This window comes from Perognathus longimembris, chromosome 28 (genome assembly GCF_023159225.1).
Source record: "Perognathus longimembris pacificus isolate PPM17 chromosome 28, ASM2315922v1, whole genome shotgun sequence".
Classification (NCBI taxonomy): domain Eukaryota; kingdom Metazoa; phylum Chordata; class Mammalia; order Rodentia; family Heteromyidae; genus Perognathus; species Perognathus longimembris.
Window position 1 is genome coordinate 78,967,418 of NC_063188.1, and position 23,840 is coordinate 78,991,257.

The 23,840-nt window shown below is 45.6% G+C and overlaps 1 protein-coding gene across 1 annotated transcript; it reads right to left on the bottom strand.

Moving 5' to 3' along the window:
* Positions 1-423: 423 nt before the first annotated feature.
* On the bottom strand, positions 424-22,524 carry Usp11 (ubiquitin specific peptidase 11). Its single transcript, XM_048336248.1, has 21 exons — positions 22,311-22,524; positions 12,734-12,843; positions 12,469-12,599; positions 12,210-12,327; positions 11,053-11,198; positions 10,846-10,907; positions 10,623-10,722; positions 10,028-10,201; positions 9,781-9,939; positions 7,338-7,562; positions 7,138-7,221; positions 6,934-7,028; positions 4,813-5,019; positions 4,056-4,108; positions 3,283-3,570; positions 3,121-3,191; positions 2,370-2,482; positions 1,540-1,689; positions 1,323-1,438; positions 1,054-1,142; positions 424-967 (listed from the first exon to the last, which is right to left on the bottom strand). Exons 1-21 carry the CDS (start codon positions 22,466-22,468, stop codon positions 833-835), a joined length of 2,784 nt encoding a protein of 927 aa, XP_048192205.1. The 5' UTR covers positions 22,469-22,524; the 3' UTR covers positions 424-832.
* Positions 22,525-23,840: the final 1,316 nt, after the last annotated feature.

Here is a 23,840-nt window from a genome sequence, read left to right on the forward strand (position 1 = left end):
TAGCACTCTACCACTGAGCAACAGGGCCGCTTCTGGCTTTTTCTGTGTATGTGGGACCGAGGAATTGAACCCAGGGCTTTATGTGTGCTAGGCAAGCACTCTACCACTAAGCCACATTCCCAGCCAGAGGATTGCAATTTTAAGCTCGCCCAGCCAGGAAAGTCCATGAGATACTTATCTCCAATGAACCATCAAAAAGTTGGAAGCAGAGCTATGGCTTAAGTGGTAGAGCACTAGCCTTGAGCATAAAAGCTCAGGGACAGTGCCCAGGCCCTGATGAGTTCAAGTCCCAAGACTAACACACACACACACACACACACACACACACACACACACACACCACACATCACACATTTAGGCACACAAAACCCAGGCCTAAAACTGTTACTGACAAAGTCTTTCAGGAGAAAAAGTCCACTGCTATGCAAGAACAAACTGGAACTTTATATATGTGTGTGTGTCTGTGAGTGTGTGTTTGTATATCACTTACACAGCATAAGGTACAGGGTCTCAATAAGAAAATACACTCTGTGTTCAGGTTTAACCCCCATCACCATCATCAACCACTAAAAACACTCCAGGGTGAGGAAAGAGGAACGGGGACACATAAATAAGACTAGGAGGGAAGGTCGCTGCTCTCTGGGACACACAGTTGGGGGGTACAGGGCCTCTTCCTCCTGGAATAGAGCAACGCAGCAGCACAGGAGAACAGTAGCCATGGACTAAACCTGTAACGCCTGGTGGGGGCACTGAACACTTGTAAAAGAGGGATGAACATGAGAAGCAGAGTGGCAGAGAGAGGTGTTTCTTCCCTAGCAGGTCCTAGGGCACCTCAATTAACATCCATGAACTCAGGGCCGGGTGAGGACTTGGAGGCAAGGGAGTCTGAGGGAACAGATGAGTCAGGCTGGGGTGGGCGACGTGCCACATCCTGGCGTTGGTAGAACAGGACATAGGCTGCCTTGGACTGCAGGAAGAGGACACAGGTCAGTGTGGCTTTGGGGGAGGGAGATATAGAGAGGAGGAGAGGAGAAGGGAGGACAGAAGCTGCACCTCAATCTGATTCTCATTCACAGGTGACACGCTGTTGTCATCAAAGTAGTGCCACTGGCCGCTGTCCTTGTTGCAGGCAAATGTTGTATCTGGAAGGGACCAGAAGCCATCCTCACCCACCCTCCTGGCTCTCTGAGGTGGCTAGACTCCCTCCCTTCAGCCCTGAATAACCTCTCCTCTAGCGCATATACTTAATCTCCCACTGGGGGCATCCTGACCCTCTTAATCCAGACCCCCAGGAATTGCCCTGCCCACCACACAGCACATACAATGGCCATCACGCATGCCCCCGTAGTGGTTGGAAACTGCAATGAGATCATATTTGTACAGGTCTGGAGCCGACTCATTTTGTGGTTTGATGACGAACTCAGAGAAGTCCAGATCCCTGTGGGCAAGGAGGACACATTTAATACTGTACCCCCTTCCCTGCTGTCCTTCCTTCCCTTCCTTCCCCCTACACCGTCTGTTCTCCTCAGGGTCCCTGACCGGATAGGAAACTGCACCAGGGTGTCCAGCTTCTCGTGGGAAAACTTGGAGAAGGAAAAGCGCTTCAGGTGGATGATGAGGATCTCCGGCAGTGCCCACAGATCCAGCTTCTTGGTAGCCAGTTGATGTTGCTTGCAGGAAGAGCAGTACCTACGAACAGAGTCCATGTCACCCAGGTACTGTTCAGCTTCTATGTGCCCTGTCTCATCTGCTAAGATGCTTTTATTTAGATTTGGTTTAATGGAGACATGGTCTTACTATGTAGCCCAGGAAGGCCTTAAACTAGCCATCTTCCTGCCTCTACCTCACAATGACTATGCTAAGGGCTAACAAACACTTGCTTTCATTCCCCATTCCCCTGCCCCACTGCCCTGGTACTAAGGTTGAACTCAGGGCCTTTCACTTGTTTCATTTCTTGTGCATAGCTGATGCTCTACCACTTGAGCTACACTTCCAGCCCTGCTTTTTGGTTATTTTGGAGTTAGAAACTCATGGACTTTTCTGCCTAGGCTGGCTCCAAATCATGATCCTCTGGATCTCAGTCTCCCGAGTAACTAGAATACCAGGTGTGAGTCACTGGTGCCCAGTTCAGATTTTAAGGGCTGCTCTGACTTTCAGTGTGCCAGGTATTCTCATTTATACTTCTTCTAGGCAATCTGAAATGTGTGTGTATGTGTATAAGTGTGTGTGTGTGTGTGTGTTTGTTTGTGTAACTGTGGTCCATGTGGCAGGAAGGGGTTGATGGAGTGGATGGAGATTCTCTTGGCAAGGAACTGGACCCAGGCAAGAATGCAACCCACAAAGTCCCTCCCGCCATGCTGGATCCTCACCAGGGATTTTCTTTCTCCAGGGTCTCCATGGTGGTGAAGAGCTCGATGCACTCCTGCAGTTGCACTGGGGCCTTCTTCAGTACAAAGCCCACACAATCATGCTTTACGTAGCCCTGGGAGGAAAGTGCAGTGGTGTATAGTATAAGGAGGGCAGAGAAACAGGGTGAGTGGGGGGAGGGGAGAGCCACAAGCCAAATGAAGCTATGAACTCCAAGCCTTGGGGCTCCCATCAAGTGTTCAAGTGTCAAAACCAGGCTCAAGCTAGGTGCTGGTGGCTCACACCTATAATCCCAGCAACTCAGGAGGCTGAGATCTGAGGATCCTGGTTCAAAGCTTTCCCAGACAGTAAAGTCCATAAGATTCTTATCTCAATTAGCTACCAAAAAGCCAGGAGTGGAGCTGAGGCTCAAGTAGTATGGTAGAGTGCTAGCCATGAGCACAAAAGCTCAGGGACAGTGCCTAGGCCCTGCATTCAAGCTCCAGGATGGGCACACACGCACAGATGCACACGTACATGCACACATGCACACATATGCACACACAGACACACACACACAGACACAGACACACAGACACACACACACACAGACACACACACACACACACACACACACACACACACACACACACACACACACACACACACACACACACACACACACACCAGGCCCAGGCTAGCATTGAGGAGAAGATACGTGAAGGTTTGAGAGGCATGAGCTGTAAGTATTCCCATCCTTGGGGTCCTGTTTACCTCAGCTTCCACCTCATCATAGTAGCGTCTCTTCATCTCAGGCTCCCAGTCCATGGCGATGTACGGCTGGGCTGAAGGTGCAGAGGTAGTAGTCATGGCTTCTGTTGCTAGGAAGTCCCACCCCTCACACCATTGCCCCAGTTCAACTCCCAAAGGACATACTTTGTACTTCTTCAGGGGAGGTGCTGCGGTCACTGGTACCATTGGAGTTGACTGTCTGCAGGGTGAACAGTTGCTTGCGGCGGCGCCTTTGGGGCCACTGAGATGTGCGAAGGCGGTTGTCCAAGAGAAATGGGCATCTTCTGTTAATACCAGAACTGGGCCCAGGCTGCTCGGCCTCAGACTCTTGGAGGTTGTCCCTAGTAGAGGGTCCAGGGATCTCTTCTTTCCTTTCTTCATCACCGCTGGCTTCATTTGCCACCGCCTCCTCCTCCTCATCGTTGTCATCTCCTGGGATAGGGGAGATGTCAAGGATGGGAATGTATGAGCCCTGGGGGACTGAGCTGCAATGCATACCCCCAACAAACCCTGTGTGGGGTTTGCCTGCCCCCACCTACCACCCATAGCCCCTCATTCCCATGTAGACCATGGAACACATGTCCAAATCTTCATTGTTATTTTTGTGTGTGTGTGTGTGTGTGTGTGTGTGTGTGTGTGTGTGTGTGTGTGTGTGTGTGCTGGTCTTGGGGCTTGAACTCAGGGCCTGGGTATTGTCCTTGAGTTTTTGTGTTCAAGGCTAGTGCTCTACCATTGGATCCACAGCTCCACTTTCAGGTTTTTTTTAATTGGAGATAAGTGTCTCATGGATTGTCTGCCAAGGCTGGCTTTGAACTGTGATCCTCAGCCTCCTGAATAGCTGATCTTACAAGAAAGAATCACCAGCGCCTGGCCAAGATCCTCATTCTTGTTGACCCTGTCTCCCTCCTTTCCCTCACCTTTCTCATCTCCATCGTCCTCCTCATCTGAGGTGGGTTTGGTCACATACCGTCTGCAACAGAAAAAAAAGGAGACTTGCAAGGCTAGGGTATCAAGATAGTGGCAGCAGAATGGAGGGTTTTACTTTGGTGTTGATGGAGAGCAAGTCCGCAGTGAACCTGCACATAAAGACTTCCTAATTTGGGAGCAGGAAGATGTGAGGTAGGGATGTAAATGCACTGAATGGCTGTGGAGGCCATGTCAGCAGTAGCTCAAGAACACAGGCACACCTAGCCCCCTCAGGAGTGTGGATTTAAGTCTAAGGAACCACAGCAGACAGACACCCCCCCAACTGCGGATTCCTCTCAAGGATGCCTCTGAGGGGTGGACTTTGGAGTCGAACACATAATACAGTGTTTGCCACAGAAAGGCCCCTGTACTTTAGTTACAGTATAATTCAATTATTTTTATATAATTTTGTATTTTTTAGTTACAATCTGCTAGCAAAAATACACCCAGCCTGTTAGAGGAGACAATTAAACACAAAGCAAGGTTGTCCCTACTTTCTGCCTTATTCACCTCTGAATCCCCAGTACCTAAGAAAAGAAATAGTGAGGCAGAGGTCTAGACAAAGACAAAACCCTATTAAATTCCTTTGCAGCCATGTGAAGTTTAAATTGTCTTCTGAATGCTGATGGGGAAGGTCCAAATAGCAGCAAACCCCAAGGTCTTGGTTCACACTCCCACCTCTCTTGACCCTGGGAAGGAGACACTTACGAAAGCCGGTACATCAGGATGTTATACAGGCCCTCCCAAGAGAACCGGTCCCGGGGCACCGAAACCAGCAGAGGGTGCCCAAAAAGTATCAGACCATAGTAGGAATTGTTGTAGTCTCGGGCTTGTGTGCGCTCCCGCAGGTAGACAGGAACTACAATGTCATCTCTTGAACCCTCAATGGGCTCAATCCGGCCTGTCACCTCATATCTGTGGGGATGGACATCAAGTCACACATAATCATGGTATCCCAAGAAAGCCTCCCTGACTCTATCCCCAAGTGTTCCATTTACTTTTTTTGCCAGTCCTTGGACTTGAACTCAGGGCCTGGGTACTGTCCCTGAGCTTCTTTTTGCTCAAGGCTAGCACTCTACCACTTGAGCCACAGTACCACTTCTGGTCTTTTCTGTTAATGTGGTACTGAGGAATGAAACCCAGGGCTCCCTGAATGCTAGGTAAGCACTCTACCACTAAGCCACATTCCTACCCTGTTCCATTTACTCTTATATTCTGAAAACATTTTTTTGGGCTGAGCCTGAGGGGGGAGGGGCTTAAGACTAGCACTCTACCACTTGAGCCACAGCTCTGCTTCTGGCTTCTTCTGTGATGAACTAAAGATTAAGAGTCTCACAGACTTTCCGGCTCAGGCTGGTTTTAAACTGCAGTCCTCAGATCTCAGCTTCCTGAGTAGCTAGGTTTACAAGGGTAAGGTGCTGGCAGCTGGATGAAAACCTCTTTTTTAAAAGGGTCTGAGAAACTGCTAAATGTTTTGTGCTTTACAAACTATTACATAACTGACAGTGCTTTATGTGCTGTGTTAGAAGCATTTTAGTCATACTAGAGGGTTGAGAGTGTTAACAATTTTTAGTGACAGAGTATTTAAAAACCCTTTTCTTTTGTAAAACCTTACTTGGTTTAAAAAAATTCTATGCAAAGCCCTGTTTAGTTTGTTTTGTTTTGTTTTGCCAGTCCTAGGGCTTGAACTCGGGGCCTGGGCACTGTCCCTGGGCTTCTTTTGCTCAAGGCTAGCATTCTACCACTTGAGCCACAGTGCCACTTTGGGCTTTTTCTGTTTATGTAGTGCTGAGGAATTGAACCCAGGGCTTCATGCATGCTAGGCAAGCACTCTACCACTAAGCCACATTCCCAGCCAGCCCTCTTTAGTTTTAAGTTGTCTAAAGATAAAAAAAAATGTTCTGTGACTGGGGCTATAGTTAAATTACCTAGCACACATGAAACACTGGCTTCAATCCACAGCTTGGCTTAAAAAAATAAGTAAAAAATAAAAGTGAGACTGGGAGCCAGTGGTTCATACCTGTTATCCTAGCTACTCAGGAGGCTGAGATTTGAGGATCATGGTTCAAAGCCAGCCCATACAAGAAATTCTGTGGGGCTGGGGATATGGTCTAGTGGCAAGAGTGCTTGCCTCATATACATGAGGCCCTGGGTTCAATTCCCCAGCACCACATATACAGAAAACGGCTAGAAGCGGCGCTGTGGCTCAAGTGGCAGAGTGCTAGCCTTGAGCAAAAAGAAGCCAGGGACAGTGCTCAGGCCCTGAATCCAAGCCCCAAGACTGGCCAAAAAAAAAAAAAAGAAAGTCTGTGAAGCTCTTAGCTCCAATTAACCATCAAAAAAAGCTAGAAGTAGAAATATGGTTCAAGTGGTCGAATGCTAGCCTTGAGCAAAAAAAGCTCAGAGACTCTGAGATCAAGCCCTAAGACTGACACCAATTAAAAAAAATAAAAATTAGAAATTGAAAAGAATGGCTAAGCAATGGTGACTTATAATCCTAATGAAGGCTGCTAAGGATGGCAGTTTGAATGAAGCCTGGTCAAAACTATCTGTGAGACTCTATCTCCAATAAATCAGCAAAAGACAGGGTTGGAGGCCTGGCTCAAGTAGTAAGGCACCAGCCAAGAGCAAAAAAGCCTAGTGAGAGCTCAAGGCCCTGAGTTCAAGCCTCAACACCGACATAAAAATAAACATACTGAAGTGTGGCCCAGTGGTGAATCGCTTGGCTAGCATGTTTCTGAGACTCTGTTGTCTATCTATAAGATTGCCCCCACAAAAGCAGACCAGGTTCCAATGCAACCACTATTCCCACTTGATCTCCTCACTCACACAAAGATATCATCACGGTCCAAGATGCTACTCAGAGGATCTTCCAGCTGGTAGAGCTTATAGAAACGGTGACTGAAGACATCGGTCACTATCATCTGGGAATGGGAGTGGGGGGTGGCTGGTCAGTCTAAAAGATCTCCTTAAGGCCTTGTGTTCCCTTGATTCTGAATCCCACCCCCTCCACCTGCATCTGCAGTCTCTCACCTTGTCTGGAGCAATACCAGTGTGTTTGGACAAAGCCACACATAGATCAGAGATATTGCCTTTCTTGGGGACCACAACCCGGTGCTAAGGGAGAAACAATGTCCAGAACAGATCAGAAGGCCTTGTGGTGAGTGAATACATGAAACTCTCGACATGTGGCAAAGTAATCATGTCCCCTATTGTGTCCCCAGCCCTCCCACCTGCTCTGGCTTGCGGCGAGGATCCATGGGGATGAAGAAGACTTCCAAGACCCTCTTATGGCTGACAGGCAGTGGGACGCTGAGGTAGCAGAAGGGATCGAAGGTCACAGACACATTGCCACAATCAGGGCATACCAGTGTGGACTTGAAGAGGCCATGGAAAGTGTCCACGATCACAGAATCATTCCGCCGTTTGTGGTTCTGCCAGGCTTCCTGAGCTACCTCCTGTTGATAGCATGGATAGGTAAGTGGATGGCTTGCCCATGGCATGGGTAAACCATGGTTTGGGGATATTCATACAAGATAAGGTCAGTGTTCAAGGCCACTACGGAATGGCAGCTTGAGCTATCTGGAACCCATGTTCACTGTCTGGACTGGGGTTTATGTCAGACAGGTAACTAGTTGGAGTTAACTCTGAGTTTGATATGAGAACAGATTGGTGCTAGAGCTATGGCTAGAACTGAGATTTGGAAGCTGCCAGTGGCTAGCACCTGTGATCCTAGCTACTCAGGAAGCTGAGACCTGAGGATCATGGTTTGAAGCCAGCCCAGGCAGGAAAGTCCTTGAGACTCTTCAATTCACCAGCAAATAGCCAGAAGAGGAACTGTGGCTCAAGTAGTAAGTAGAATGGTAGCCTTGAGCAAAAAATAGCTCAGGGACAGTGCTCAGGTTCTGAGTTGTAGCCCCAGGACTGGGACACCAAAAAAAAAACACATACAAGGGGGCTTGGTATAGGGCCTAATGGTAGAGTGCTTGTCTAGCATACATGAAGCCCTGGGTTTGATTCCTCAGCAACATATAAACAGAAAAAGCCAGATGTGGCGCTGTGGCTCAAGTGGTAGAGTGCTAGCCTTGAGCAAAAAGAAGCCAGGGACAGTGCTCAGGCTCTGAGTCCAAGCCTCAGGACTGGCAAAAAAAAAAATACCACAAACAAAGTTAAAAACTTTATTAGAACCTATCATTTTAAAATCAGTATCCAAAAAAGTACAAAAGTACTGGCTGGCTGGCTGTGTGTGTGTGTGTGTGTGTGTGTGTGTGTGTGTGTGTGTGTGTGTGTGTGTGTGTGTGTGTGTGTGTGTGTGTGTACTGGTACTGAGACTCAAACTCGATTCCTACTTGGCTTTTTTGCTTAAGACTACCACTTGAATCACAGCTCCACTTCTGGCTTTTTCTTGTATGTGTGCCTGATCTAGGGCTTGAACTCTGGGCCTTGGCACTGTCCCTGAACTCCTTTTACTCGAGGCTAGTGCTCTACCACTTGAGCCACAGTGCCACTTCTGGCTGTGATTAATTGGAGATAGAGTCTCATAGAAGAGCTGGGTGCTGGTAGTTGCATGCCTGTATTCCTAATTACTCAGAAGTCTGTGATATGAGGATCATGGTTCAAAGCCAGCCCAGGCAGAAAAATCTGTGACTTTTTTTTTTTTGCCAGTCCTGGGGCTTGGACTCAGGGCCTGAGCACTATCCCTGGCTTCTTTTTGCTCAAGGTTAGCACTCTGCCACTTGAGCCACAGCGCCACTTCTGGCCATTTTCTGTATATGTGGTGCTGGAGAATCGAACCCAGGGCTTCATGTATATGAGGCGAGCTCTCTTGCCACTAGGCCATATTCCCAGCCCCAAATCTGTGACTCTTATCTTCAATTAACCACCAGAAAAGCAGACGTGGCACTATGGCTCAAGTGGTAAAACACTAGCCTTGTGCTGAAGAGCTCAGGGACAGCTCCCAAGCCCCAAGTTCATGACCGACAAAAAAAAAAGTCCCCATAGACTCCTGCCTGGGCTAGCTTTGAACCATAATCCTCAGATCTCAGCGTCCCCAGTAGTTAGGATTACAGGCATGAGCCAACAGTGACTAGCACTTCTGGCTTTTTGCTAGTTAATTGGAGGTAAGAGTCTCCTGAATTTGTCTGCTCAGGCTGACTTTGAGTCTTGACTCTTAGATCTCAAGCTCCTGGAACAGCTTAGGAATTAAACATGTGAGCCACAAGTGCTTGGCCTGGCTGGTGTTTTAAACAACTATATTTAAGCAAACTAGATATAGCCGTGGGGAGGAAGGATGCCAAGTATGAAAACAGAGTATTTCATTTTGCCTTGCTGGTTGTAGCTACTGCTTTTTCCTGGGCCTACTGCTCTCTCCAATTGTAAAATAATGAATGGCATGCAGCTGAGTGTAGTGGTACAAGCATGTAATCCCAGTACTTAGGAAGCTAAAACCAGTCTGGACTGCATAGTGAGATCTTATCTCCCAAAACAAACAAAAGATTAAGAAAAAAGCAATAAAGTCTTCAGTAGTTTAAAAAAAAGAACTGAGGTCATAGCAAGAGAGCTCTGAAAATGGCAGTATGTCTAGCAGCTCAAGGAGGCCAGAGACTCCCTAGGGCTGCAGGCTTAGTGTTTTAATGGGCCTCTCAAGATGGAGGACTAGATTCAGGAGCAGCCTACCTGATCTGGCCGCCCATTGGCCTCACACAGTTCCACATATTCCTTCTTCTTGACCCGATTGAGGTCCTCATGAAGCCCATCCAGGAGGAATGACAGCAGCTCCTGAGAGTCATGCTGCTGGTAGCCCAGGAACTGGGTTGCAAAATGGCCAACCTTACTCTGAGAAGATGAGCAAGGCTGTCAGAGGGAGTGCAAGTTCACAGAGGGAAATGAAGTGGGGGATGGGGTGCATGGGGCTGAGTCACACCTTGAACACATTAGGCACAATTGAGCGGTGGTACCCAGACCATGCCTGCTTCACCAGATCTGCATAGGCCTCGGCAAGTTCACCTTTCATGCCCAGCGGGTTGCGGAAGTTGAGCTCATCCAGGTAGCGGTTGTTGAGGAAGTACTCAGTGAGCTGGGGCACATTGCTGAGGCACTGTAAGGGCGGGCATGGTGAGAAAAAAGCAGAAGAGAGGAGAGAAGTGGTCCAAGTGAGGATGTAGTAAAGGAAGCCAAGCAAGGAGGAAAAGATAGGGTGGCAGAGTACGGGTGGGGAACCAAGGGTTAGGGATAAGATGGGAGCTGAAGAGTCAGGGAAACATGTTAATACCTCTGAAAAGGAAGAACATGGTGGCAAGGAAAGATGGGAAAGTGGGGAGTAGGTAGAGGAAGAAGGTGTTGATAACTCCAGAAGCAAATGTGAGCATGTCAATTCAGACTCATGGGGCCTTGAATTCCAACCTGACCTCTTGTCTTAGAATCATCTCTCCCACCTCCAACCCCTAGCTCTATTCCCAACCCCCCAGCTCTTGAAGCCCATCCCATGGCTGTTGCAGACATAGCTCTAATGGCCCAACCTGCAGGGCCGAGTTCATGAAGCACGTGTTGCCCAGATTGGTAAGGCCACAGATGCCCGGCTGGCCCTGGAAGTCTTCATCTTCCTCCGCCATGTTCTTCCTGAGGTTGGATGAAAAACCCTATCAGTTGAGGGCCTACTACACACAGGTGCACAGTGCTTGTAGGTTCAGTCTGCCTGCTGTGGGATGCCCCCACTCTGCACCAGACAACCCAAGGGCTCACATGCCACGCAGCTGTGTGCTGGGCCAAGTGCCATCTTTGTTTCGGGTCTCCATGACGACCAACTGGGTTGGAGGAAGAGAAAGGAGAAGGCAAAACATTACCAGAGGGCTTACTGCATTCCCAGACCTCCCTCCATTTAAGTGCTACCAGTTGAGTCCATTTAGCAGGCCACCTGCACCCAAAAAAAAAGGTCTTTCACGCTCTTACCTGCCCAGTCTCAATGCCAGCGTCAAGCAGTGTAATCTGTGTGTTGCACAACCGATCCAAAGAGCCCTCTGAGTTCTTGATCCAAAGACGTGTGTCTTCCTGGGGCTCCACCAGAAAATGCTCTCGAGCAGTGCTCAAGACTACTTCTGTGAAGGGTGATGGTATACAATCAGTATCTTTCAAGATGCAGAATGACTGAGTCATCCTCACAGACCTCACATATTCTTGTCAAAATGACTAACCCAAGGGCTGGGAATGTGGCTTAGTGATAGAGTGCTTGCCTAACATGCATGACACCCTGAGTTCGATTCCTCAGTACCAGATAAACAGAAAAAGCTGGAAGCAGCACTGTGGCTCAAGTGGTGGAGTGCTAGCCTTGAATACAGAGAAGGTCAGGGACAGTGCCCAGACCCTGAGCTGAAGCCCCACGACCAACAACAACAAAAAAAGACTAACCCAAGCTGGGCACTAGTGGCTCATGCCTATAATCCTAGCTTCTCGGGAGGCTGAGATCTGAGGATCACAGTTTGAACCAGCCCAAGCATAAAAGCCCCTGTGAGACACCTATTTCCAATTAACCACCATAAACTAGAAGTGGTGCTGTGATTCAAGTGGTAGAGCACTAGCCTTGAGCACAAAGAGGCTCAGGGACAGTGTCCAGGCTGAGTTCAAGCCCCACAATTGAGCAAAAAAAGAAAAAAAAAAGACTAACCCAGCTAGGTGCCCGTGGCTCATGCCTATATTCTTAGCTACTCAGGAGGCTGAGATCTGAGGATTATAGTTCAAAGCCAGCCTCAGAAAAAAAGCTGAGATTCTTATCTCCAATTAACTCCCCAAACACCAAAAGTAGTGCTGTGGCTCAAAGTGGTAGAGTGCTAGTCTTGAGCAAAAGAGCTCAGGGACAGTGCCCAGGCCTTGAGTTCAAGCCCTACAACTGACAAAAAAAGGACTAATCCACACTCAGGATTTGAGGACCCACCCTTCTTCATGCAAGTTAGTGGAACATAGCTCACATACTCTCAAAACCTTTGGCCAACACCATTTTGGCTCTCCAGTCTGATTGCTGGTCTTCTCAGAGGGCCCCTGCCTCACCCCACATATCCTGGGCTATCACTTTGACTGAGAACATCAGTTCATATCATGACCCTCACACTCACCGAGAGTATCAGTGTGGCTGAACTGAGCAGTGAGAATTGTGTCCATATCAGTGTGCTGGACCAGCAGTAGTTCTACTAGGTACACTTCCACCTTCTGGAGATTGGGCAGCTTTATGACCTGTGAGGTCAGAGGGGCATACACACAGAGGCATGTCCACTCTATTCACTTGGACACTTATATTCTAAGCCTACAAGACTTTCTTCCTCCCTGACCTCCCAGTGAATCTACCCAACCCCAGCACCCTCCTCACCCATGTACCTTGCGCTCAATGGGAGGCTGGCCATCCACTAGGCCATACCAGCTGACCAGGTAATGCCAAGCAGCTGCTGGGAGCAGCACATAATCCTTGCCTTCCACCAGGCCCTCCTTGAGGCGCCAGTTTATCTGATCTGCAGTGTTCGGGGTGGGAGAGGCAGAGCAGAAATCAATGACTTGGGCTTTGGATCATGTGTAGAGACTGAGGAAAGGGGACTCCAGGGCAAGGCTGATGGGGGGTGGAGGGGGAGGAAGAGGGGCCTAGTACCTTCAAAGAGGTCATCATTGTTGATGCAGCCAGGAAAGGTGCTGGCGTCTTGGTCCCCTCCTTGCACGTACACCTCCCACTGTTTATACCAGGGCTGCTTCACAAGGAACCTGGGGCCCAGACAGGCAACAAGAGTATCACATAATTATCTGGGGGGTAGGGAGAGAGGGTTGTTGTACAGTTTCTCTTTGCTAGCAGACTTAAATGATCAACTCATTAAAATCCAACATGAGAAGTTGCAGCAACATATAAAACAAGCAAAAAAATTATTCAGTGAAACTGAGATTTGAATATTAGATTACCTATCTTCTTAGGATACTGAAAGATACTGAATTAAGTATGGAAAATGTAAGCCAGCTTGGGTTGTGAATGTCATTCCAGCATTTGTGAGACTGAGGCAGGAAGATTTGAATTTGAGCTACATAGCAAAATCTCATCTGGGTTGGGAGAACTGAAAATGTGCTTGGTAATGGGAAATGAAAAACCCACAGTGCTGGGCTGGGAATGTGGCTTAGTGGTAGAGTGCTTGCCTAGCATGCATGAAGCCCTGGGTTTGATTCCTCAGTACCACATACACAGGAAAGGCCAGAAGTGGCGCTGTGGCTCAGTGGTAGAGTGCTAGCCTCAAGTAAAAAGAAGCCAGGGACAGTGCTCAGGCCCTGAGTTCAAGCCCCAGGGCTGGCCAGAAAAAAAAAACCACAGTGCTAGGAAATTAGGTTTTATTATAGAAGAAAAGGCTGGGAATATGGCTTAGCATATTGCATGCATGAAGCCCTGGGTTCGATTCCTCAGCACCACATAAACAGAAAAAGCAGGAAGTGGCGCTGTGGCTCAAGTGACAGAGTATTAGCTATGAGCAAAAGAAGCCAGGGGCAGTGGTCAGGCCCTGAGTCCAAGCCCCAGGACTGGCAAAAAAAAGAAGAAAAGGTAATTTGGTCTGTAGGATAGGACCTAACTTAGGTGCAAAAGTTTAGCCAATGTTACTTACAGCTACTGTTGTATTTATTTGTTTGGGCAGTACTGGGGATAGAACCAAGGGCCTTGTGAATGTTAAGCAAGCACATTATAATTAAGCTACATCCTCAAACATAGCCAGTTGTTGTATGTGCACTGATTATTAAAAGGTTAGATCAACAGAAACAAAGTTCTTTAGTTAAGAAATGAATTTGATAAGCTGGACATGGTGGTATATGTCTGTAATCCCAACACTTGGGAGGCTGAGATATGAGCACCTTGAGGTCCAGGCCAGCATGGGCTACAAAGCAAAACTCTATTTCAAAAATAAAATGACCTGGGCAAATTTTGAAATTCTAGATGTTCAGAAACTGAAAATAACTTAAAATGCTTAAAACAGTTCTGAGGTTTTTCTTCAAAAACTGAACACTGCCATTTTTCATTAGTTTTCTAGTTAAGATTGTGGCTTTATTTTGAACTGGAGGCAAAACAATAAATTTTATTATATTATCGTTATACCCAGAAAATCACAGCAACTGTTCTTTGGGGGTGTTCTAACCCTAAAAATGGCATATTTTTATGTAATTATGGGGCACATTATAATTCAAAACATACATAATTTGATGTGTAATGATTATTTTGGATTTAAATAGATTTTTGTTTGCTTATTTGGTGCCAGTATTGGGTCATGTGCTCAGGGTTGGGTGCTGTTCCTTGTTTTTTTTTTTGTTTAAGGCTAGTGTTCTATCACTAGAGCCACAGTTCCACTTCTGACTTTTTCTTCGTAATTAGAGATAAGAGTCACACAGACTTTTCTGCCCAGGCTCTTTGAGCCACAATTCTCAGATCTCATCCTCCTAAGCAACTAGGATTACAGGCATAATCCATCAGGCTCATGAATTTTTGACACATGAGGGGTTTTTTCCCCTCCAAATATTTAACAGCCTCTAGCCAGGCATGTTGCTATAATCCCAACCCTCAGGAAGATTGAGAATTAGAGGCCAGCTGGGGCTACATATTAAGACTCTGCCTCAAAAACGAGAAACAACAAATATACATAAACATATATTACCTGCTTCAGATAAACACATTTAATATTATTGGATGAGTTTCCAGCAATTTAGCCTCATAGATGTGACTGGTGGGGGGTGGGGAGTTGCCAGTCATTGAACTCAGGACCTCATATAAGGTAAACAGGTGTTCTACCACTAAGCCACACCCCCCAGGTCAAATGTGATTCATTGACATGCCAAGTTTCCCTTTTTCATAAAAAGACCAAAGACTGGGAGATGGAGAGATAAAGCATCCTTGGAATGGTGAGTCACATGAGTGGGCATATGTTCTGTGGAACTGACCTGTTTTGGTGCACAAACCCTGCCAATCATTTATACCATGGATAGTCTCCTGCCTGGTGGTTCATGCTACAATCTCCTCATCTTCCACCTACCCTGTCACACACCTTCATCCCCCATGCCTGGCTTTATTTGCCACTTTATAGTCATTCTATGAAGCTAGTTAACAGTACCTTCAGTGCAGAGGCACTGTTCAACCTAAGAGCAGATCTTTAATGAAAACTAACATTAAGATCACCTCATAGCAGGACTTCCAGCCCTGAATCCAACATGAAAAAAAATCTTTGTGCAGGTATATTATAGCACAATTAAATTCGGTTTAAAATACTTGTCATCTGCAGCTTAACTTCCTTTCCCTGGTGCTGGGGATGGAATCCAGAACCTTGTACATGTTAGCCCAGCATTCTGCTACTGAGCTCCATCCCTAGCCTCCAGTGTGATTTTTGTGTGTGTGTGCTGTTACTTGGACTTGAACTCAGGACCTTAAGTTCTCCCTTGGCATTTTTCACTTCAGGCTGGTATTCAACTACTTGAGCCACAGCTCCACTTCCAGCTCTTTTCTGCCTGGGCTGGCTTCAAACTGTGATCCTTAGATCTCACCTCTTGAGTAGCTAGGGCTGAATGACCCACCAGTACCTGGCTTTCCAACTTGAATTTTTATAGGCTTGATAAAGGTCTCAAGTCTTTTTTTTTTGGCCAGTCCTGGGGCTTGGACTCAGGGCCTGAGCACTGTCCCTGGCTTCTTTTTGCTCAAGGCTAGCACTCTGCCACTTGAGCCACAGCGCCACTTCTGGCCATTTTCTGTATGTGTGGTGCTGGGGAATTGAACCCAGGGCCTCATGTATACGAGGCAAGCACTCTTGCCACTAGGCCATGTCCCCAGCCCAAAGGTCTCAAGTCTTATACGAATTTTCACAAAGCATTATTTTAGCTATTCAATTTGAATACATTTACAAAAACCCAAACCATTGTAACTCAGAAATCAGTACATGTCACAACCTGTCAAGCCAGGTGGAAGGCATGGCAAAGGTGTTATAATGTGTTTCAGGAGCACTCATATTATATTTACTCCCACGTATTCAATTTTGGAAGGATGTTATCTTAAACTTTATCTTTTGAATTTTAACTTCTCATTTCTTGTTACTCATACATAGAATGTGGCTCGTCACTTGTTTATTAAAATGATATGGAATACATGCTTATGAAAAACATTACTATACGATTATCTTCTGTCCTCTAGTCTTCTTGTATCTGGAGAAAAGAAAGTTGGTTATTTTGGTTAATAATTTACATCAATGATTACAATTATGGGAAAATAGAACAAATGTGGCTATAAGAAGTAAGATTTTGTACTTGTTAATTAAAATGCTGTTAGTTTATTCAGACAGCAAATGTAATACAACTTAACATTGTTCTACCAAGTTTATTACTGGAAAATATAATTCATATATGCCCCAGCTAGAAATTCCTTCTTGTTTATCAAATTATTATTAACTCTTAGTGTGTTTTTGCTAGTACTGGCGTTTGAACTCTGGGCTTCCCACTTGCCAGGGAGCATCCAACTGCTTGATCTATTATCTTCAGCCCTTTTTTGGCTCTGGGTATTGTTGAGATAATCTTACTTTTTGCCCAGACCAGGATAGACCATGATCCTATTTATACCGCCCCACTGTAGCTAGGATGACAGACATGTACCATCACGGCTAGTATTTTTGTTTTTGTTGCTAAGATGGGGGTCTCATTTTGCCTGGCTGACCTGAAACCTCAATCCTGTCCATCCCACTCTTCCAAGTAGGAAAGAACTACCGGTGTGAGTTCCCAAGTATTTCTTGCTTTTAAAAAAAGTAATAATGATAAGGCTGGGAATATGGCCTTGTATTCATGAAGCCCTGGGTTCGATTCCCCAGCACCACATATACAATAAATGGCCAAAAGAGGCCCTGTGGCTCAAGTGGCAGAGTGCTAGCCTTGAGCAAAAAGAAGCCAGGGACAGTGCTCAGGCCCTGAGTCCAAGCCCCAGGACTGGCAAAAAAAAAAAAAAAAAAAAATCCCAAGTCTTGTTTATCACTTTCTGTTTTCACAAAATGGATTGTAAATATTTCTTTCCTGTTTTTTACAACTTGTATCTTATCTTTTTCAGTATTCTTTTTTAGCAGATAATAGCTGTACAAGTTTTACATAAGTTGCACAATTTATTAGCATACATGGTGACATTCCCACACATGTATACACCATCCCCAAACTCATCCTCTTATCACTCCCTTATCCCCTCCACCTTCTTAAAGCAATTTCAACAAGTTTCATTGTTTTTCAACATGCAAGAAAACTATCTCAGGGGCTGGGAATATGGCCTAGTGGCAAGAGTGCTTGCCTCATATACATGAGGCCCTGGGTTCGATTCCCCAGCACCACATATATAGAAAATGGCCAGAAGTGGTGCTGTAGCTCAAGTGGCTGAGTGCTAGCCTTGAGCGGGAAGAAGCCAGGGACAGTGCTCAGGCCCTGAGTCCAAGGCCCAGGACTGGCAAAAAAAAAAGAAAGAAAGAAAACTATCTCAACCATATCTATCCTCATTCAACCTCTTTGTTAGCTCAACCCCCTCCCGCTGATCCCCACCTCACCCAAGAGTCTAAGTATTCTTGATGTCTTTGCTAAATTCAGAACATTGACAGTTAAAATGTTCTTTTATGCTTAAACTAATTTTGGCACAGACCACAAAAATTTGTTCCTTTACCCATAAATAAAAGACAATAGGAGGGCTGGGAATATGGCCTAGTGGCAAGAGTGCTTGCCTCATATACATGAAGCCCTAGGTTTGATTCCCCAGCACCACATATACAGAAAACGGCCAGAAGTGGCGCTGTGGCTCAAGTGGCAGAGTGCTAGACTTGAGCAAAAAGAAGCCAGGGACAGTGCTCAGGCCCTGAGTCCAAGGCCCAGGACTGGCCAAAAAAAAATAAATAAAATAAATAAAAAAGAAAAAAATTATTTAAGAAAAGACAATAGGAATAATTCTAGTTGTCTTTTTACTTTGTTTTTTTTTTTTTTAGGTCTGAGACCAGGATTCAAACTTGGCACCTGATACTTTCACTCACTGGCTGGCCCTCTACCAACTGAGCCATGCCTCCAACCCCTCTATTCATCTTAAATTCTCCAAATTTTGAAACTGCATAAAAGTTTTCATTTCCCAACTTTTTTTTTGGCTAGTCCTGGGGCTTGGAACTCAGGGCCTGAATGCTGTCCCTGAGCTTTTGTTCAAGGCTAGTGCTGTACGACTTGAGCCGCAGCTCCCAGATTTTTTTCATAATTGATTGGAAATAAGTCTCATGGGCTTTGCTGCCAGGGATTGTTTCAAACCAAGATCCTTAGATCTCAGCCTCCTGAGTAGCTAGGATTACAAGCTTGAGCCACCAGTGCCAGGCCCAATTTACTATTGTTTTAAAGTACTGTTTTTAAGTGGTACATCAAAAAAGAACTATCTTCTCAGGTTAAGTAGTCAACCACAGAGAATTAAGATTTGCTACTCTCAACATTTCCTGGCTAAATCTCCTATGAAACTGTGGGTTTCCCTTTATACATCATCATCAAATTACTACTTTACTCTGAACCCAGCCACCCTCCTTCCTTTACCTGAACGAGAGTCCTGTGATGGTTTACCTGTTTTAAGAGGTTTCCACATCCTGCACAGACCTGCCCTGATTTCATTGTTTGCACACAGTTCATTATCAAAAAGGTCTACATTCACCCTTAAGACATAAGCTTCCTTCAGAAATTAAATCAATTCAGATGACCAAATTAATTAATTGCTCATGTTTAGCTCTGCCAGCTGGTAAGACAAGAGATGTAAATATTAATACTGAAACAAAGGTTAGTACATGACATCAAAACACTGTATGAACACGTCGTTTCCTGACCAATGCAGCAAACCCACCTAAAATGGAGGATTAAAAACCTCCAGCTGCTTTGCTCTTACCTAGATAAGCATAAAAAGGTGGTGATCAGCACACATGCTTTATGGAAATACCCATAGCAGAGACAAACTGGTTTCAATACTGAATCAACAGTGGTGTGGTAATTTTTTTAATGAAGTGAAATTCATATAACATAAAATTAACCCATTTTAAAGTGAACAATTCAGTGGTATTTATTACATTCACAAGGCTGTTGCAATCACCTCTACCTGCTTCCAAAACATTTTCATCACTCCAAAAGGAAACCCAGTACTGGTAGCTTTTCAGGGGGTTATTGACAAGGATGGCAGAATTTCATGTCCTATCTATCAATGACACAATCATGAAAGAGTATAAAGACAGGAAGGGGTAAAGATGAAAACCTTGAAGCCCTTCTGAACATGTCCAATTGGGCTATCAAATTCTGGCTAATGCTTACTTTCACTTTAGATTTAGGTTTTTCCCTTTCCAGTTGGACAGTTATGATGTAATGATAGAAAAACATACTGGTTTTTCCTTTGCCAGTCCTGGGGCTTGAACTCAGGGCCTGGGCACTGTCTCTGAGTTTCTTTTCCTCAAGGCTAGCACTCTACCACTTGAGCCACAGCACCACTTCTGGCTTTTTCTCTTTATGTGGTGCTGAGGAATCAAACCCTGGGCTTCATGTATATGAGGCAAGCACTCTATGAGCCCTAGGCCATATTCCCAGCCTAACATATTGGTTTTCTATTCCATATTTGGGGAATCTCAACTTGTCTCCTCCATAACAAGGATAGACATTTTACTGGTATTGTTATTTTAAAACTCTGAAATGTGGGCAAAGCTCTCTGAAAAAGGCCATAAGAGCCAATATGGGTGGTTTAGGTGGAGGGAGAGAAGAGGTGTGTAATCCAGAAGATTCCAGAAGAAATCAGAATGGAATCAGAGGACCAGCCTCATAAAGGCCTACAGGTCACTGTAAAAATTGCAGCATTTATACTGCACACCAGGGGCTGGGAATACTGCCTACTGGTAGAGTGCTTGTCTTGTATACTGCAAACCATGGGAAGCTGGTGTGATATTTTGGAGAGAACAGATGGACAATGTGTATGTTTTAAAGAGAAATACTGCTTATATAATGAGGAAATGGTACTTTGGCAGTTGAGAGAAACCTGGCAGACACCATTGTAATAGTGATCAAAGTTCACATCACAAACAAGGTCATTTGGATACCATGTACCACCTGATACAATGAGAAGGGCTCACAATATGCATCCAGTATTTCATATATGAAGCATATATAAATTTAATATATACTTCATATAATATAAATATAATATATATACTTCATATATGTAAAGGGAAAGCGTAGACAGTAAATACTATTTAGGGATGCATACAGTGGTGGTTAAACATTGAATGTTAATTCAAAATTTAGAATATGTTTCTCCAGGAGCAGGAATGGGAATGTCTACCTGGGAAGGGCACTGAAGAATTTCTTAGGGTAAAGTTCTGAATTTAACATGGGTGAATTCACACATTTTTATTTTGTCACTCTTGGGTTTTTTTTTACTTGAAATAAACTCGTAAAAGTGGCAAAAAATAATACAAAGATTTCCCCATATGCTCTTCATTCAGATTCCCCAAATCTAACATTTTATCCATTTGCTCAACCGTTGTTTCTTCATATGCATCTTTTTGGTATTTTTATTTATTTTTAAATTCACAAAAATTGGGTGCATTTACGGTATACAGCATGTTTCGATACATGTACACATTATGAAATGACTAAGCTAATTAACATATCCATTGTGTCACACATCTCTAATTTGTAAAGTACATGTAAAATCTACTTTTAGCAAATTCCAAGTATACAATAGGTTGTCATTAACTATAATCACCACCTTATACAATGGGTCTCCTAAATTTGTTCTTGTCTAACCCAAAGAGTACATCTTTTGATCAATATCTCCCCAATTCATGCATTTTAACACATGCTAATTTTTTAACCACTTAAGAATAGGTTGCTTACATGATGGTTCCTTATCTCTAAAATTTCAGTATTTCCCCAAGCCAAGAGTATTCTTTTATCACCACAACACAATGATCATAATCAAAGAACTATCAGTAATAATATTTTATCTGGTGGCTTTAGTGAAATTTCACCGATTTTCCCCCCATGGAATTTTACAAAGAAGAAAAAAGGAGAAAACCCCTGATTTTTAAAAATAATTTATTCTTTTCCTGTTCCAGGATCCAATCGAGGATCACATGTTGCATTTAGTTATCAAACTTGTTAAACTGCATTAATTCATCACAGGAATTATTTGGAATAGTTCTTCGGTCTTTGTCTTTCATGACCTTGGCAGTTTTGAAGAGTACAGATTACTTACTGAAATATGATGTCGGTCAATTTGGGCTGTGTAAAATTGACACAAATCTTAAATATTTCACAATTTAAAAAACAAGATGCAAACTGACGAGAAATAAAAATGAACCCGGAAGCAGTAAATTTCAAGGAGCAATGGTTAGCAAAGAAATCAGTAAAATAAGACGATTTATCAAGATGCGGATTGTATTTTTAAAGTAACGATTTTCTCCTGAAAATAAAAGTGCCAAAACAAGAAAAAAATTAAATCGGATGTCCCTCCTGTGATAATCCCCCACACTTTTTCCTCGATCTAGAAAGAGGGCCTCCACCAGAAATTTTTTTTTTTTAAGGAAGAAAAAAACAAACAAAAAAACCGCACCACAAATTTCCCTCACTTCAGGCGCCATTTTCTGCCTTAGGCACCACCTCCCCTTCACTTTCTTCTCGCCGCACCAGACCACGCCCCTCCGCTGCGTCACAGGCTTAGCCTGGTTCCCAGGCCCCAACCGCCAGTAAGTCCCAGCGCTCTCCCTTCACCCGCAACTCAGGGCTCCGCGGCTGCTCTCCAGCTGACTTCAGAAGGCTAGCAACGCTCGCAGGCCACTCCTAGTAATCGACGCTAATTTCCTAATTACAGACCAGGCCACGCTCCCCCCCCGCCCCAGCCTTCCAGGGCAGAGCCGCCCAACCCTTCCCAGGCTGCAGGTTCCAAGACGCCGCCCCGCCTCCATCACAACAAAACCCCATTTTGTTCTCAGGCGTAAGACTGCACCAATACAGGCCCCGCCTCTTTCCCAGACGTTGTGATTCATTCACAAGCACTTGCCCGCTCTTCTCGCCCACGGTCCCACCCGCCTCCCCCCTCGCGCCCCCGCAGCGCTTCTTCCACAGACGTGGGCTTCTAAGTCCCTGGCGTTTGCTAACGCCCCCACCGTCCCCTCAGCCAAGGTTTCGCTGAAGCCCAGCCTCACCAGCTTTCGCCGGCTTGCAGTGGACGCTCTCGTCCACTCTCGGCATTCACGACTTGGTGCCACTGGTCGTCCAGGCCAGGCTTTGCCTCGCGTTGTGCCTCTCTCTCCTCAGCGGCCGCGACGGCAGCTGCGGCGGGCTCCGCTGAGACCGCCGCCATCGCCGTCCGTCGTCCTCTAACTGCCAACGCAACTGAAGATGGGAAGAGGACCCTCAACCGCTACTTCCGGATTCTGTCCCGGAAACGGAAGCAGAGCCCCCCAAATGGCCTGGGGGCTCCTGCCATCTTGGAAATGGGCCCTATTCTCTGACGTGGCCAGGAGCTAGGCGGGTGTCAATTGGTGGGCTGTGATCTCTGAGCAACAGACGGGGGTGACAAAACCTCCACTTGGAAACTAAGAAAGACAATAGTGCCTGTGGGATACTAACGCCATGTTGAGTTAGGGCAGAAGGTTGTGTGGAAGGCATAGGCCCAGGTTTTTCTAGGTGAGTGAGGACATGTTGGGTAGTGCTGTCTTCCCTGCCCGGTGCTTTGCTGAACTGTGGACCCCAACCCTGGGACTTTTTTTGTTAGCCTGACCAGAGTGTCCTCCTTTCATTAATTACACAACCCTTCTCATCCAATCCCAGTATAAAAGGGGTCTTCACCTCTAGATCCTCTTTGGCTTGCAGGCCATTGTTTACCTTCATGACCTAGATTCCTTTCTTAAACAAAACCTGATCAAAGCAAATCAGCCCCAAACCCTGTGTTTGGTGGAGTCCCACCCAGTGACTTATAGTCTGCCCAGCTTAAGTGCTTTATTGAACTTAAATAGTAGCCTCAGGCACTATCCTTAGCACCCATGAGCAACTGTGGGGGAAAGCAGAGGGCCAGAAATGCTAACCCAGTTGTCCCCCACCTGGTATGTGCTGGAGCTGTGCTTCCAACTCAGCAAATCTGGTTCCAAAGTTGTGAACTCACACACCACACAGGAGATTCTTTTTTCTTTTCTTTTCTTTTTCTTTTTTTTTTTTTTTTTTTTTGCCAGTCCTGGGCCTTGGACTCAGGGCCTGAGCACTGTCCCTGGCTTCCTTTTGCTCAAGGCTAGCACTCTGCCACTTGAGCCACAGCGCCACTTCTGGCCGTTTTCTATATATGTGGTGGTGGGGAATCGAACCCAGGGCTTCATGTAAGCACTCTTTGCCACTAGGCCATATACCCAGCCCCACACAGGAGATTCTTAAGCTAGTCCCAGGGTGTCCATCCCGGGATTCATAATCGTTTTTCACTCTCATTCTCTCATGTATGTGTGGTGGAATTACCCAGAGGCTACCTTGACAAGCAAATGTTTTGGGGAGAGTGGAGCAGGGAGGGAGTTCTCAACTCTAGAATATAAAGAAACCAAAGTTTGAGAACCAATGAACGAGGCCAGGCTTTCTTTACCTCAGCAATATCAGTTTACTGAGGAACACCACAGACCATTCTGCTGCATCTTGGCCTCTACTATTACACATGTGTGGTCCACCCCACAGAGCACCCAAATGTGTCTCCC